The sequence below is a fragment of the Trichoplax adhaerens genome, genomic scaffold, assembly GCF_000150275.1.
Source record: "Trichoplax adhaerens TRIADscaffold_3 genomic scaffold, whole genome shotgun sequence".
Classification (NCBI taxonomy): Eukaryota; Metazoa; Placozoa; class Uniplacotomia; order Trichoplacea; family Trichoplacidae; genus Trichoplax; species Trichoplax adhaerens.
In genome coordinates, this window is record NW_002060945.1 from 6,535,751 (window position 1) to 6,552,509 (window position 16,759).

Below are 16,759 nucleotides of genomic sequence, written 5' to 3' on the forward strand. Positions count from 1 at the left end.
AATACGTTGACAATTGGATATAAGCTTATGCTATATGATTTTGTATGGAAATGATTGCTTGTAAAAATAATCTAAGTCCGTTTATCTTAACCGTTTCGACTGATTATATGAGAGATGAAAATTGAATTCACTCTCACGGACAGGCGGAATAATAAATGTAGTTTTAAAACTACTCTCTTGGTTGTGACGTTTTATTACATATCATAAGGATTTGCTCAACTTAAATAACTCAGATTAAGAGTTAGAGGTCGCGAGCCTATAGTAATAGTAAAAGACTAACTCGGTCATTACACTAGTATGCGCGTATATTTCAATTTTGACTATTTTTTACAAGGTTAACGAGGTTAAATGTCTTTAAACTGTAATCGGATAGGGACAGATATATGCTTAGTTTTTATATCTATATTTTAGACCAGGTGCTGTGACGAGGTAATGGATAATTTTAAATTCTGCATCCATAACTAAAGCTCCTGTAAGGTTCTAAAAAAATAACAACAATTCGTTTTTAGAGAGACCTACCAATCATGAAACTACATAAATTTACCGGCATATTCATGTGCAAGTGCATAATACCTGCAATAGCTGAAATACAGTAGCAAATTTTTCATCTTGACAATTTTAATAGAGTGACGAGATCGCGAAAGATCAAGTTATTTTAGGCAAAATTTGATCTTTCAAAATTTTTTTACAACATTGATATCAACTGTCATCCTTTTACGGAGAGTGATTTCTGAATCTTTGGACGAAACAGAGTGAGAGTTTCCAAATTATTTTAATTCGTAAAGAATATCGATATTAAAAATAAGATTATATCAATTTGACTATCAAGCCAATTCTACTAGAACAAATAATTGTCTAGCATTATATTATATGCCAATAAGGTTTCTTGATCTTGTTCTTCAAACTAATTTTAATCTCTTCGTGGTTTTTGATCGTAGTCGACGAAACAGAGATATTATACTTAGGCTTAACTACCCAGGGGAGCTCATGTGGTACTTTTCTAATTGTTCTAGTTCTAATTTCATTACTGATTGTTTCAATATGATATTTACCGTTACGCTAATATTAATTTCATTGATACCTTAGTCAGCATTCAGAGAATTCCTGGCCCCTTCACTTCTGCATTGTATCTAAAAGGAATTGTAATCAACAATTTATATTCTATACAAATTTCTTTTTCCTAGAAATCAACATATGGCATCTTTTTTAATGAAGGTTTCATGATTGAAGATATTTTTCACCCTTTATCATAGTAAATTTAATACTGTACTAAAAACTCAGAAAATATTGTGGAAAAGATTTCGTTTGATAAACTGTGGATAGGCATAAGTTACGTTGATAAATTTTTGTATAAACTGCTTACAGTAAATTAAAAATTAAATATGGAACTATAAATTGTAATGTTGTAGTCAAGAATTGGTTTGGTATTACAGCAAAGAATTCTTTGCAATATTTAACATCGCTATTAATCCAGTTTATCTAAAGAAACACTTGTAATATAAATCCAAGATGGATCAAGGTTATGGCCATGTTATTTCCGTAAATACCCCAGACTATGAAGGTTAGTGATTCTATATCTTTTAAATTATGTATTATTCAAATCCAAAACTCTTAAGAATTTGCTTTGGATGTAACTCGTTTAGTTTCTATTTGAGGCTTATAAACTGAAATTGTGATCACAGTTATCATGGTAGTCGTTTTAATAGTAAATTTTTGCTTCTTTTAATCTTCAACTTGTAAATCAAATAGCCTTCTATATTTGAAAAACAACTGGAATCATTGCTAATAGCTTCTTTTCCTTAAAATGATTTCTGTAACCTTTGATGGAATACTTGTAGATTGGAAAGATTTTAATCAAAACAGAAAATGTATTAACGAGCAAATTAAAAAGAATCATTTAACAGGAAAGCTCGTTAAGGATTTCGATCAACAACAAACTGATGTAAGCGGTATTTTATTTCGTTACTACTGCTATAGAAGTGACTTGCCAAATACAAAAATTCTTTTAAAAGTTTCATGTAATTAAACTCATTTTTATGTTATAGATGCAAATTCCTACATAAAAAAATTTGTTTAAATATTCCTTATGATAATGTAAATGAAATTATTTAGTAAATTTATGAAAAAGATATACCTTCCTTGCGGTGATTATGCAGTGCATAATTTTTATTTAAATAGATTGGTAACTGCCAAGTTTCTAAAAATTAAACTACTAAGCTTTAATAATTTTACGATCATAATACGTTAACATTCAAGTAACTTCGTAAGAAATAGATGAACCGTCTGTCATTATATTTATATATAGTTTGGTCTTGGAAGTGCTGTACTTCCCAAACTAGACTAGTTTAACTAAATCAAAAAATATTACAGAGATATTATAGTACGGTAGTTATACATCCTAAGGATAACCCTTTCGAGTAAAATGCTTTTTCATTTCAGACTGTATGCTTGCTAACTAAGCGGATGAATTCCTATTATGTCTATCGTTATAATACAAGCAACTCTCTTCACTTATTCCCTCCAAACAATCCAATTCGATTGATTACGATGCGAATCACTTCGAATCAGTATCCTGCTCTACTTACATAACTCATTACTTTATATAATTAGAATCATAGTAACATCATTTCTTTTAATCTTTTCATGGCTAAAGTTCTTGTAGATTTAGATAGATTTTAAATGCCTTGAATAAAGCATGGCATGACATGATACAATTTACAATGAGGCATACTTTTGGCATTGTCTATAGTTCGAAGTATTTTAGACTTACTATATATTCATAAGGCATGATTGTTTTTCGGTTATTAAGATAATTTTAGTATTAATATGATACTAGATAAGTTAAGCGTTTCATTTATCATGTTCTTTATCTCACTAGCATAGAAATATTCATTTTAAGCCAGTTATAATTGCTTTGATTCTATAATCCGTTATATTTCTTGACTTCCTTGTAGATTTTTTGATCTTTTTATATTTATAGCTATTTTCATTAATTGTGTTTTGATGGCCTTTCCTAATGGCATCGATCCTTCGATAGAGTAAGTTAAAACTATTGCTTCGGATTTTTTGGCCGTTTTACGGTTTTATACAATACCTTATTGTTTTTCGAATTGTTGTAAGCCAAAATACATGCTATCGTAAAAGTTAGCAGTGCATGGTAGGAATTCAATCGCAAATTTATACATCTAAATGTTTGCGTATCATATAAGAAAAAATAGGCTTTTGTTACATTTGAATAAATTTATGACATAGTTATAAGCATCTACGAATATACTGTAAGTTATTGCCAAGCGAGATAATGAAATAGTAAGGGCCTTAAATAAATTAATTAGATACAGAAAGAGAGAGTAGTTATTGATGCCTGGATAAACTTCGATAAATTTGTATCTTATAAATGGAATGTTGACAAATTAAAATTATGTATAGATATCATTTGAAAATCGACATATTTAGTGCTCTGAATTATAACTATTATAGATGAGATACTGCTTAATAAGTCTTCAATTCTATGATAAAGGTTTAAATATTGGAAGTTAAATACCAGAAACTAGTCTGCTATTTTGAATGATTAAATGAGTTATACTTGCTTTCTGGAAAGTTTACTTAGTATTATATATTAAAAATATACTAAATTCGCTAATGTTGATACTCTTTAATCGTTATAGAAAATAAGGTCTTACTTTAATCATTTTTAGGATTACTTTCAATACCATTTATACGGTTGAAATGCTATTAAAAATCATGGCAAGAGGTTTTATTTTTCACACCTATGCTTACTTGCGTGATCCATGGAATTGGCTTGATTTTATCGTAGTTATTGTTGGGTAAATTTATCTTATTCTAAGAGTTGAAATTGCCAGATCTCATATCCTATCTTTATCGTATTTCTTAAATGGTTTCTACTACTTGCTATACAGCTATCTTACCATGATTCCGGCATTAAGTGTCTTACCAGGTGCATCGGTTATTCGAGTTTTACGAGCGCTAAGAATGATTACAGCATTAGAAGGTAAAGTTATAGACATTACGTTATAAGATAATAATAGTAAGTAATTAATAGGCTTATTGAAAGTGTTATTAAGCTTAACACTTACTAAAGCTAAAGCTTCATAGTTAAGAGCTGCTTTTAGTTAGTAACTGATTAAAGTCATTTTAAACGAAAAAATGATATATTAATGTTTCTTTCATTTTTCTTTCTCTATCCTAGGCTTAAAAGCAATCGTTAATGCTCTATTTAAGTCGTTTAGAATGCTGGCTGACGTCTTTTGTTTAGCGCTTTTTATATTAATTATTTTTGCACTAATTGGTGTTCAACTATTTATGGGTATTTTAACGCAAAAGTGCTGTAGACCGTTTAATTCGACTGGAGATATTGTAGGACCATTTACAACGACTAAGTTTAAAAATTACGTAAACGTTTCTTGTAAGTATAATACGGTCAGCTTAAGGAATTTATCATCCAAATGCGGTTAATAAATCTCTAACTGATTTTTTACAATTGTACATATTATTATAATAGCCAACTGGTATTTTGAAAATGGCGACCCAGTCATATGTGGAAACGAATCTTCAGCGAGGTAAAGTGTTCTAACATCAATTTTTGTTTCGTTATATATTCCTTTAGATAAAGAAAAGACCATTTTAATTTTTTAAACATTAGATATTGTAGTAAATAGTAATTAGATATCTGTAGAGACATGATCATCATCTTAAAGGACTGTATATGATGATAGTGCCTAATTTATAGCCATTTGTTCAGTTATAATCAATAGTCTACCAATATTTACGACATTAAAGGAAGAGCTAAGTTTATAGATTGCCGATTACTTAGTAAGTTCTTTCGATAGCTTTTAAGTGACACGAAACTAAAAGCTACTATTAAATTATGACTAATAAGAACGATCAGAAATTGATCTACTGTACATATATTTAACATTCGATTTTGTTAGGCAAATGTATTGTACGGTAAGAGCTAAATCTGTTTTTGATTAACTAACGAAATACCGGTGCTGCAGTTTAATTTACTCTAAAACTTTATACTCATACAAATCAGAATTTGAAACTAATATTATATTCGATGATGGACTAGCTGAGAGAGTATAATGATGTTTTAGGCGTATTATAATTCGTCAGTGTCGAAGGATTTTAATTATATTGCTCGTATCTTCTACAATGAAAATAACTATACTTGCAATTAGTACTACAGTATTATCATGCTAATATACTGAAAGTGAAATTGAGGAATATGTGTACATTGCCAATTCAGCTTTCGCTTGATATTTTTCCTTGTAACATTATAGGCATTGCCCAGCTGATTATCTTTGTTACCAATATGCTTATCCCAATCCTAACGATGGTTTCACTAGTTTCGATAATTTTCCAGTTTCTCTATTAGTATCATTTCAACTTATTACTCTTGATAATTGGGAAGATATTTACAACAAGGTATTATAGGTCTACTATTTAGAAATATAATTATAAAATTACTATAAGATTTAGCAGTATCTCATGGATATCAGAATTTTGTAAATCTCATCATTAATGTGAAAACTTTAAGGGTATACAAGTGCTTGCTAGATATGCTAGATATCGGCTGCGATAAATAGGTTTCTTTGTACTGATGGAATAATCTCTGTTCTTGCAAGCTGTAAAGTTAATCTATGATTATTTTTATATAATTTCCCTTTCCGGACAGGTTAATGATGCCATTGACTCTTGGTGCATAATTTATTTTATACCAGTGGTTTTGTTGGGCGCATTCTATGTGATGAATCTAGTTATTGCCATTGTAGCTATGGCCTACAACAAGGAAGATAAAATACTGCAAGATCAGGTAGGCGCAGGTGTACTTTTAAATGCTAACAGTGAATGCTAAACACGGTTCATACAACCTTGTTTCATTTTATTACTTTAGAAATATCTACAATAGAGATAACTTTACATCTAGACATTTTAATGAATATGTACTTTTAAAATTGGAGATCGATTCCATAATTATATAGTGTGTAATTGATCGATAAACAGATCCTTTCACCAATAATAGTAATAGTAGATAAAGTAGCAATATCCCGCGCAACAATTCTACTGAACTAAGTAATCTTTTTAGGATTGATACAGTTTTTGATGTTTTAGAAATGTGATATTAGACATATGAGAGAATCGTACCGCAATTCTACAGTGTTTATTTTCTTTGAAAATGAAATACCGAAATTATGGATTCCAAAAATCGGAAGTAATCCCTATGGCAATGGCCACGTTTTAAAAATACGCAATCAAAAAGGAGTTTTATCATCAAGAAGTGAAGGGGATATTGAAATGAATTTAATGAAAGGAAGAAATGGATATAATGAAGAGAATTTCAAGAAGCTAGGAAAGAATATTGGCAAGCCAGAACAAATACCTAAAGGCAACCATATCGACCAGGGTAGTCTTAAGAAGAAAGAAGGAAAAATCAATATTATATCGCTGAAAATTTCGGCCGCTATAGATGATCCAGCAAAGATGCAACCACATGAAGGCAATTCTAGTTCCACAAAAATTGAAAATACTGCTCTAGATAATCCTATAAATGAAAATAGAAAGACCTCCAGATCTGCAAGATATTCAGCTCTTTCTCGTAGCGACGGAGAAATCGATAGAATAAAGCCAAATGTTGTTTCAGTTAGTCATACATTTACCAGTAAGCTTAGTGCTGCCAATAAAATAGGAAACAATGGTGAAGTAAATGGAAAGTCTCCTTCAACTTTGATGAAGAAACGTGAGAAAGTTATTCGTTTAGTACCTGAGGGTAAGTTTGCAGTCGTACACCATCACCGAGGCGAGGGGTGAATAGTAGTGGATTCAAATTTGACGCATAGGCGTTCGCGCTTAAACTGCTATATATTGACTATTAATTATCAAATAGGATATACCTGGCAATAATACTATTTTAAGCATTAATCAATACAGAATTAAGCTAAAAAATTTAAGTAGATCAGTGATTCTTTCTCAGAACGGGCGATGCAGCTAGTTATAAATGAAATAAAATTATTATAATAAGAATTTAAACATATTAATGTATTCGGTATACTCTACATACTATCACTGTAATCCTTAACACATAACTACAGCAATTAGCTGAAATCTTTACACCGTCAGACTATGTTGACCCTGATTTTATGACTAATTCTTGATATTTAATTCTATCAAACATATTGATAGGAGGCCAGTCGTCGGGAAGTGCAACTGTTACTACTGTTTCTATTGTCCTTAATGCTGAAACCACATCGACTAAATCAACAATATGGCGACAAATTCGAGTTTTAGTGGGTCGCATAGTAGACGATTCTTTATTTGAGTTGTTTATTACCGGCTGTATCATCCTCAATACAATATTGATGTCGATGTATCAGCCATTGGAGGAGTACAATTCCAAAGTACCTGCCCAGAATATTGATAATTACGTAAGTTATTCATCTATACATAGTAGCTTATATTAGCAATGCATTACAATGGTAAAAAGGTACCAGGTATATTATTTGCTCTATGTGGTTAGGAGGTAGTATAGGATGCTCTTTTAAAATGAGGTCTTAAACGCTTCTAAGATAAATTAAAAATCATAAATTATATATATACATATGTTTAGTTTTCTGAATTTATGGGTTTTGAGTTTGTAATAGCATGCCAACTAACGATATAAGTGATTAAATTATTATATGCGGAGCCTATCTTGTAATTAACATCAAAGATAAAGATGTTGCTAAATCAATTATGATATATAAAGATTACCTTTCGCTAATATTAACTTACGATTTGACTTCATTCTAATAGAGATAAGTTAAAAAAACATAATTGTACGAAATTTCGGCTATTCGATTATTTTGGAAACCATAATCAATGTTCTTGTTTATTTTTAAATTAGGTTTTTACCTGCATATTTACGACAGAAATGACTTTAAAATTGATTGCTTTTGGTTTCACTGGCTATATTCAAAGCAAGTGGAATGTCTTTGATGGAATAGTTGTTATCATCAGTTTGGTTGATTTATTATTGGAATTTATATCGATTTCAAGTAATTCTTTATCCGTTCTCAGAACACTGCGTTTGGTAAGATTTACTGTTATAAATATATATTTAGTTTGATGATTAAAATTGGAAAATATTTCATATATACTATATATATATGTATACATCAATTTGTAAACGATATGTTTAAAATGTCCACTTCTTCTTGTAATAGTTTCTCTCTTAATTATTTTTATTTTGCTTTAACCCTCTCTTAAAATTTGGATCAGCTTCGTGTATTCAAATTAGCCCGTTCATGGACGACCATGCGCCGTCTGTTATCCACCATAGTGTCTGGTGCCAAAGCTCTATTGTATATTTTATTAATCCTCATTTTAACTATTTATGTCTTTGCTGTTTTGGGGATGAAAATTTTCCGAGATGCGTATCGAAAACATTTCGAAAATCTACCACGTTGGAATTTTGATGATTTTATTGATTCATTCATGATGATTTTTCGAATATTATGCGGTGAATGGATAGAGCCTCTATATGATGCAATCCAAGCAACAAATATTTCGTCTATACTATTTTTCCTTGCAGCATACGTGGTTGGAAAGCTTTTGGTAAATACTTTTGCTCTATACATTCAATAACTACTCTATCCTTATGAATCAGTTACAGATTACTAAGCAAATATAGTAACGGTAGTTTTTGAGCTATTTACGTCGTGTAATTATAATCATACGTATTTCTGAATTATATTATAGTTACAATCAACGTTTTTAATAATTTAATTCTATTAGTTTTGACTGATATTAGCTAACTAGCTATTGTTTTAAATTTTGTCCCTATTGCTGACTTCCAACATTATAAACAGGGGTATCTTAATATTAACTAAGTGAGGTAATTGATTTTGATGGAATATGCTCAAAATCTCTTATTCTGAAATTTCTTCTCTTTCTAGGTACTTCATTTATTCCTTGCGTTGTTGCTAAGCTCCTTTGAAAATCAATCATTTCAAGAAGCTTATTCTGTTAATTCTGGAAGTCAAAAGAATAATGGCAACTTATATGACGCATTGAGATACCTCATTGTAACTCTGCGGTTGAATAAACTTTGGAACTATACATTTGCAAGAATATTGCCTCAAAAAAAAACTAAGCCGAAATGTCCAAAATTAGAATCAGCAGGTAATGTTAATCTGGCCAGTAGTAATTACAACCCTCAAATACTTCAGCATACGGAGATTCTAAAAGACGAAAATAACCGAAATGGATTGGATGAAATTAATACTTTATCAAGGAGTATTGCCGAAGAAAAGATTTCTACTAGCGCTAATAATGGGAAAGGACAGTCTAGTAGCAAAGACCCTAAACTATTAGTAGAGTATAATGAATCTGCACTAGTATCAGATCAGCCACAACGTAAAAAGAGCGCAAATCATCGGGAAGTACGTAATACCCTTAGCGATGGCGACGCTCATTCTGCTTGCGATTATAATTACAACCAAGAAAAAAAGCAACGGTCATTAAATCAGACGCAGGAGGATGACTCTGATTATCTAGATTTGCAAAGGACCTTGGGACTATTAGTACCGGATCAAATAGATGATGAATCTGATTCTGGCCAGATTATCGATAAAAGGAATTATCTATCGGTTAGGAGAGCAAGCTCTCGGAGAAAGAGTATGACTCAGTCTACTTCTTCGATATTTGATAGTAATTCTCGTGATGTTTCCAGTGACTATATATATTGTGAGACTCCTAACGTATCAAGACAAGACTCTGCTCGATCTGATTCCCAATGCACGGATACTGAGGTAAAGCTTAATCGCAATATAATATCGATAAATAATCTCATTTAATCATGTTAATGCATGGGATGCAAATCATTATAGCTACACTCCAAAATCAATTTCCACCAAATATCTTATAGCTTGCCGTAAATATTATATGCTCAGCGCCTAGTAAATGAAATTACTATGCTGATGTACTTATCAACCTTTAATGTGAAAATATTAACCGTCCTTTCTTTGCTCAGTAATACCAAAAACCAATTTTTTTTAAGTTATTAACTTTGAAACTTTATTGCTTGTAACAAGAAAATTTTTAGTAAAAGAATGCTTTGATAATACGGTAGTAGAAATCATATGCAATGAAGAGGCTTTTTCTTTAAAGCGTGTCAGTGCTACCGTGTTAATTATAGTATGCTTACTTCAGGATCTTCTACAATATCGTAAATGTATATCTGAATAATCTAACATTGCTACTTTTATCCTAATCATAAGGTAAAGCTCTCACAATACGCTTTAAAATACGGACTGTTATTATTATAAACGATACTCTGTTTAGTAATATTGTTAGATATTTTCTAGATTTAAGATGATTCGAAACTATGATGATATCTAAAATTCTAGGCTAATAATTCTGTCGGCATGAAAGCAATGTCCAATATATCATGTAATGGAGGACTTCAATATTCCGAACGAAGTATCTCTCAACCAATTGATTGTTTTCCGAAAGTTTGCATGAAACGGATACCATACTGTATCCAAGGTGAAACTTCCCTTTGCCAAGCGTGGATGACAGTACGAAATCATGTTAAGAATGTTGTTGAACATCGCTTTTTTGAAGGCATCATCTTACTTCTTATTGTTGCTAGCAGTATCTCACTAGTAAGTACTAATATGATTGATTTTGATTGATAATATTATGTAAAAATCACAGCGAAATATATTATGAAGAATTTAACATACCCTATAAACTGTAACGCGTTGAAAAGAAATCGGTTCATAAACTTTCAAAAGAGTTTCTTGCTAAGCCCATTTCTTTTACAGACATTCGAAGACATACACCTGCATAAAAATCCTACCCTGATACAGGTTTTATATGTTAGCAATATTTTCTTTGCTGCGGCTTTCTCCATAGAAATGATATTAAAGTTAATTGGAATTGGCGTACATGGTTACATTTGCAGTCCATGGAATATTTTAGACGCTGCTATAGTAGTTGTAAGTTATGCTCGCTTATTTTTTCATTATATTTGTTCTACATGAGTTCAAATATTTAGTATTCACTTTATATTTATATTTTAACTATTTCAGTATTGCTATTCTCATCATAATTAGTAAAAATAATATCATTGATACAATATATGCTACATTTTTAACTTCTTCCGCGAAAATTTATTTATTGATCAATGATGTTTAATTTCAAATAGTTATACGAGAATGTACATTATTGTCCTGGATGATTAGCTCATATTTATTTTCTTGTTTATTTTTTAATTTATATCAGGTATCAATTATAACTCTGGTATTGGAGAACGTCTCAGCATTTCGATCTTTACGCGTCCTTCGAGCTTTACGCCCTTTGAGAGCTATTTCACACTGGGAAGGAATGCGCGTAAGTCAGACATTTGATTGAAATTAACGTCACAGAATAAGTAAATGTTTGCTAATATTTACTACTCAATTAAATGTAGTACGCTTATCTGAAAAAAATGAATACAACATATGCCGTTTTTCTATTCAATATAAGCATGCAGTAATCGATCAAGCGTACAATTACCGTTATTACTGCTATACTTGTTTTAAAGTTATCTGTTTTGTGGTAAAGAAAATTAACTTCCTTAATAAATTTTAAATTATAATTTAATATTAATTACATGAGATCCTCAATGCTATACGTAGTAACATTGCAGATAATATTTCAAAACAAAAATCTTAATTTATTAGGCTGTCGTTAATGCACTCTTTGGTTGCATACCTCATATAACCAATGTTATTATTGTTTGCGCTTTCTTTTGGTTGGTATTTTGCGTCGGTGGAGTTAATTTCTTTGGTGGTAAATTCTACAAGTGTTTAGATTTGGATAATAATTTAATACCTGCCTCAATTATCAGCAATAAAACCGATTGTTTAGCGAATAATTATATATGGAAAAATTCTCAGATTAATTTTGATAGCGTACCACAAGCCTTCCTAGCGCTATTTGAAGTGGTAAGCGAGCTTTATTAGTGCTATGTAGTTTATTCATTGAAAAAGTATTATCATCACATATTACTAACATAGTCATCGAGGCAATAAAATTCATAATATTAAATATTATTTACTTAAAGATAGGCTTTATGTATGGGTACTGCTATTTTATATGTAATCCTTGATGATTTCAATATGTAACTTTAATATGCATATACGTTTCTGCCCGAATACATTCTGGTATACATTTTTTCTAATCTAAGGAAAGATACGTTGACATTTCTATTTTAAACTATAAAATGCAGAATCTAGCAAACCTGGTACCACATTTTACAAAGATATTTTATTTTTTATTTCTGTTGAATGCCGCAATATTGATATGGCTATAATTTCTGAAAGATTTATAATACATGTCCATTTATTATCTAACTATTTCTTGGATTGCCCTATTCTGATTCATATAATAGTTTAAAAGTAGAATGTTTGTTTCAGAATTGAAATTTATTCATTGATTGTGCATATTATCGTATACTTCATGATGCTGTTACATAATTAAGACATTTGATCCTGTTAGTTTTAATTTAAAGATACTCGCATGTCACAGACTACTTCCTCAGGAGTTTAATAATCTAACGTAAAGTACTTACTTTGAGTTGTTTCTACAGATTACTACTCTAATCTATCGAAGATCTAGTAAGAATATAGTATTGCTACGATAACGCTTAAGAACTACCCTTCTAAAAAGTTCACAATCAGTAGACACGCTATACTATAATCTACAAAACAGCTTTATACTATAACACTGAAACACTGTGAACAATAATGCTTTCTTAAACTCTATAATTTAGGCAACATGGTGCCGTAACATCTAATGACTTATTTTAAAGAGGAATTTCTAATTTAAATTAGTTGTATGAGAACTAAGTAATGAAATCAAATTGTTTTAGGCTACTTTTGAAGGATGGATTCAAGTTATGGGTGATGCAGTCGATGCTAGAGAGGTGAGTTAAAAGATTCACTCGTATTTTGAGTTAAGGGACTCTACGAGAAATTGTTCTCTAATTCTTGATTAACTTTAATCGGTGATTGATAGCAGGCTACAATCTATCATAATATTTATCATTGGTGTATATTGGATCTATTTTTATTATAAACTAGATCGATCAGCAGCCAATTCCTCTAAATAATAAAAGCGCCTACATCTATTTCGTGGCCTTTATTATCATTGGATCTTTTTTCTCATTAAACCTAATTGTCAGTGTTATCATTGATTGCTTTTATGCTCTCAAGCAAAAGGTAAATGGAAAAAGTTACGAAATTAATGTTTTCTTCAAGTCTAATCTCTTTTATGATACTAATTATTGTTTTTGCATAGTGTGATCAGTGGAGAAATAAGATAGTATAATATTGTCACGAGATATCTAATGTAAATTTCAAGCATAATAATTTCATTTAATACTTTATAGAGTGAAAGCGGTTCTCTTGGTATTCCTACTGATTTATTTATGACGGAATCGCAAAAGCGATGGTATAATGTAATGAAAACTATGTCTAAATCTAAACCAGTGAGGCGGATACCACTTCCTAAGGTAATTATCAATGTAGTTAATTCACTTTCTACTTTTAATTGTAGTTGATAGCAACGTTTAGTTTACAGCATTCGTCGTAATCCCATTAAAAGTTATTTCGCTGAAGTTGAATTACTTGCAATATGGTTATCTTACAATCATGATTTAGAGCACTTTTTATAGCAATTCTGAGGCTATTTTGTCTTAAATCTTGCTTTTTCTTCATCAAAAATTTTAGCGCGATAGTCAAAAAAGATTACTAGCAATTGTTCAAAGCAATAAATTTGAACTGGCAATTATCCTTGTCATCGTTGCTAATACTGCAGCTATGATGGTAGTCCATTTCGATCAATCTCAAGAAGTTACGAGAGTACTTGATATCCTTTTTTTACATCAAAATCTTATAATGAAATCTTAGTATAAGTCTTTGGATTTATATTAAGTTGCTATGACTACTTCATGAGGACAGATTGACTATGACCCAATATATAATGGATGCTTGGTATGAACGATCCTATTTTACTTTAGCTGTTAATATGGCTTAATAACTATAGTAAATGTATCTTACAAGCAGTGAGAATAATGATAGAAATACTGCCATTAAATCTTCTCTTACTCTATCCTATTTAAGTAATTTCATTTTTAAGCCTGCAAAATTTAGAAAGAATTATTGTAAAATATATTTTTTAATATATCATTACCGATTCTGGATAAAAATTGCTCTACTCAGTGTTTTTAATATTAAAATAGTATTAGGAACAACATCAAATAATTTATTATTTTGCCGATTACAAAATTGTTTAGATATAGATGTGAGATATGGCAAGATTAAATGCAGTCTTTACGACACATTCCTACTACAGCATATAAGTCCAATTCTTAAGAGGTCACTGTAGATTTTAAGTACATCATCAAGAAATTAATAGGCATTGCTGCACAGCAATACATGTACTTGACATGATCAACGTTTAAGCTGTGATTTCATTTTTCTAAAATTTGATCGCTACTATTTCCATGTTCTATTCTAGAACATTCCTTAACTCTACACGCTATTTTTTGCATTGGAACCAGCACATACTTTAAATTATATTTTTACAGCCATTTACGTCTTGGAAGCAATTCTGAAAATCATTGCTATGAGACAGCACTATTTCAAAAATTTGTGGAATCTCTTTGATTTCATTATTGTATTGGTAGCTATTATAGGTAAGTTGTTTTTGTATTTAGAAAGATGTATACGATAAACTATAATGCAGTGAATTAGAACACTTTTAGGATTGCTAGACTTACTGTATGCAATCGTGAGTAGAAATGTCATCATATCTGATTTCCATGATGATTATTAATTATTTTTCGCCACATATCGGTATTTATACCATTGTAAACTTGTAATAATTGAATTTAAATGTAAAGAGAAATCTTAAAATTACTGAATCATACTTTCGTATTACAAGTATAATATATCAGTGTTAGAAATGCTTCCAGTCTGATGATCGCATAATGACAACGACGTAGGCCCTTATGGCAAATCGTAGCAAATCTATTACTAAAATACGAAAGATTGAAAAGATATAATTAGAAAGATATATCATCCACGAAGGTCTTTATATGCTAAAAATTGTATAGTTTAGTCAAAATTAACATTTAAGAATGAGAATTCCTTAAAATTAGCTCGTTGTAATTAGAATAAGTCTTGTAGTATGATATAATTGTACCACGTCTAAATGGCTAAAAATTCAGAGTTTTATGCATGTATACTGTAAAATCTTAAAATCTTTTGTGGCCCTACAGAGAGTTTCTATTTCAAGATTTAAAAACAATATAAATATATTAATATGATGTTTCAGGTATTATACTTGACGTTATGGACAGCAGCAACGCCAGTATCCCTATCAATCCATCGATGTTGAGGACGTTACGTTTATTTCGAATTGTGCGTATTCTTCGAGTATTGGAATTTGCCAAAGGCATTCGTAAGCTTTTAACGGCATTCGCTATGTCTATGCCCGCACTTTTTAATGTTGCTTTACTGGTCTTCTTGGTTATGTTTATTTATGCAATTGTGGGTATGTCATCATTTGCTTATGTCAAGCACCAGACAGCTATAACTAAAAATATGAACTTTGAGACATTTCCTAACGGTCTTTTGCTCTTATTTCGGTTGAGCACGTCTGCCGGTTGGAATGATGTACTGCATGATTTAATGGTCCAACCGCCTGATTGTAATAACTCAGCGACAGCATTTTCATGGAATGGTGATTGTGGAAATCCCCCAGTGGCCATCACCTTCTTAATTACCTACATCTTTATTACGACATTTGTCTTAATTAATATGTATGTGGCCATTATATTAAATAATTATCAAGAGGTCGAAGAAGAAGAAGAAGGATCCGTCATCACAGCCGAAGATATCAATGTATTTTATGAGACTTGGGCCAAATATGATCCTGAAGCTAGTCAATTTATCAGCTTTCGCTATTTATCACCCTTAGTCGCCGAATTAAAGCCGCCACTTCGGATTCCGCAGCCCAATAAGTATCCACTGATTGCATTGGATCTAGCATTATACGATAGTCGGCTTGTCCATTGTTTAGACGTTTTAGAAGCATTAGTTGAAAGAGTTATTGGTCAACCCAATGCTGATGAAGCTGGCGATGTTGTAGAAGAGATTAAAAGGCAAATTCAGAAAAAGTTTAGTGAAACTTTCCCTTCCTCAGGAATTCCTAAGCAATATGATAAAAGCAAGAGGTTAAAGCAGTTGGCAGTACAAGAAATTAAAGCTGCTGTTATAATTCAAAGAGCGTATCGACATTATCGATTGCGTAAAGCGTGCAAGGAACATTGTCAGCGAATGCGCCGTCAATCGGTGATCCATCTGTAAATTGGTTATCTATCTTCATCCTGATTTTATGTGTAAATTTTCTCAGAATGGAGGAGAAAGCCAGTGAGGGGTTGATACTACGTTACATATACAGTATATAAAACGCCGTGTGACATTTTAAGTAAAATGGAATGAATGACTTTCATAAGAAAAGATAAGTAGGCTACGATAGCATTATACTGCACCTTATTACTTGTATGCGTAGATTGACTACAATGATAAATAAAACTGACTTGCTGCAATTAAAATTGCACAGAAGCTGTAATGTTTTCACGTAATAATTAAATTAACAGTGGATACTTCTGTCTTTGGGGTGGAACTATAATAATTTTCGATTAAGCCAT

The 16,759-nt window shown here is 31.0% G+C and overlaps 1 protein-coding gene across 1 annotated transcript; it reads left to right on the plus strand.

Moving 5' to 3' along the window:
- Window positions 1-2,436: 2,436 nt before the first annotated feature.
- On the plus strand, window positions 2,437-16,415 carry TRIADDRAFT_23340 (uncharacterized protein; the record flags this gene model as incomplete). The annotated part of the gene is made up of 24 exons (XM_002110534.1): window positions 2,437-2,567; window positions 2,955-3,038; window positions 3,696-3,824; window positions 3,918-4,009; window positions 4,208-4,423; window positions 4,520-4,577; window positions 5,301-5,445; window positions 5,696-5,864; window positions 6,332-6,664; window positions 7,204-7,442; window positions 7,901-8,086; window positions 8,275-8,610; window positions 8,952-9,080; window positions 10,404-10,661; window positions 10,824-10,997; window positions 11,284-11,391; window positions 11,724-11,987; window positions 12,914-12,967; window positions 13,125-13,262; window positions 13,433-13,595; window positions 13,798-13,904; window positions 14,431-14,437; window positions 14,606-14,753; window positions 15,410-16,415. Coding segments are annotated over 24 exons (4,674 nt in total), but the record flags the coding sequence as incomplete, so codon positions are not given.
- Between the last annotated feature and the right edge of the window lie 344 nt (window positions 16,416-16,759).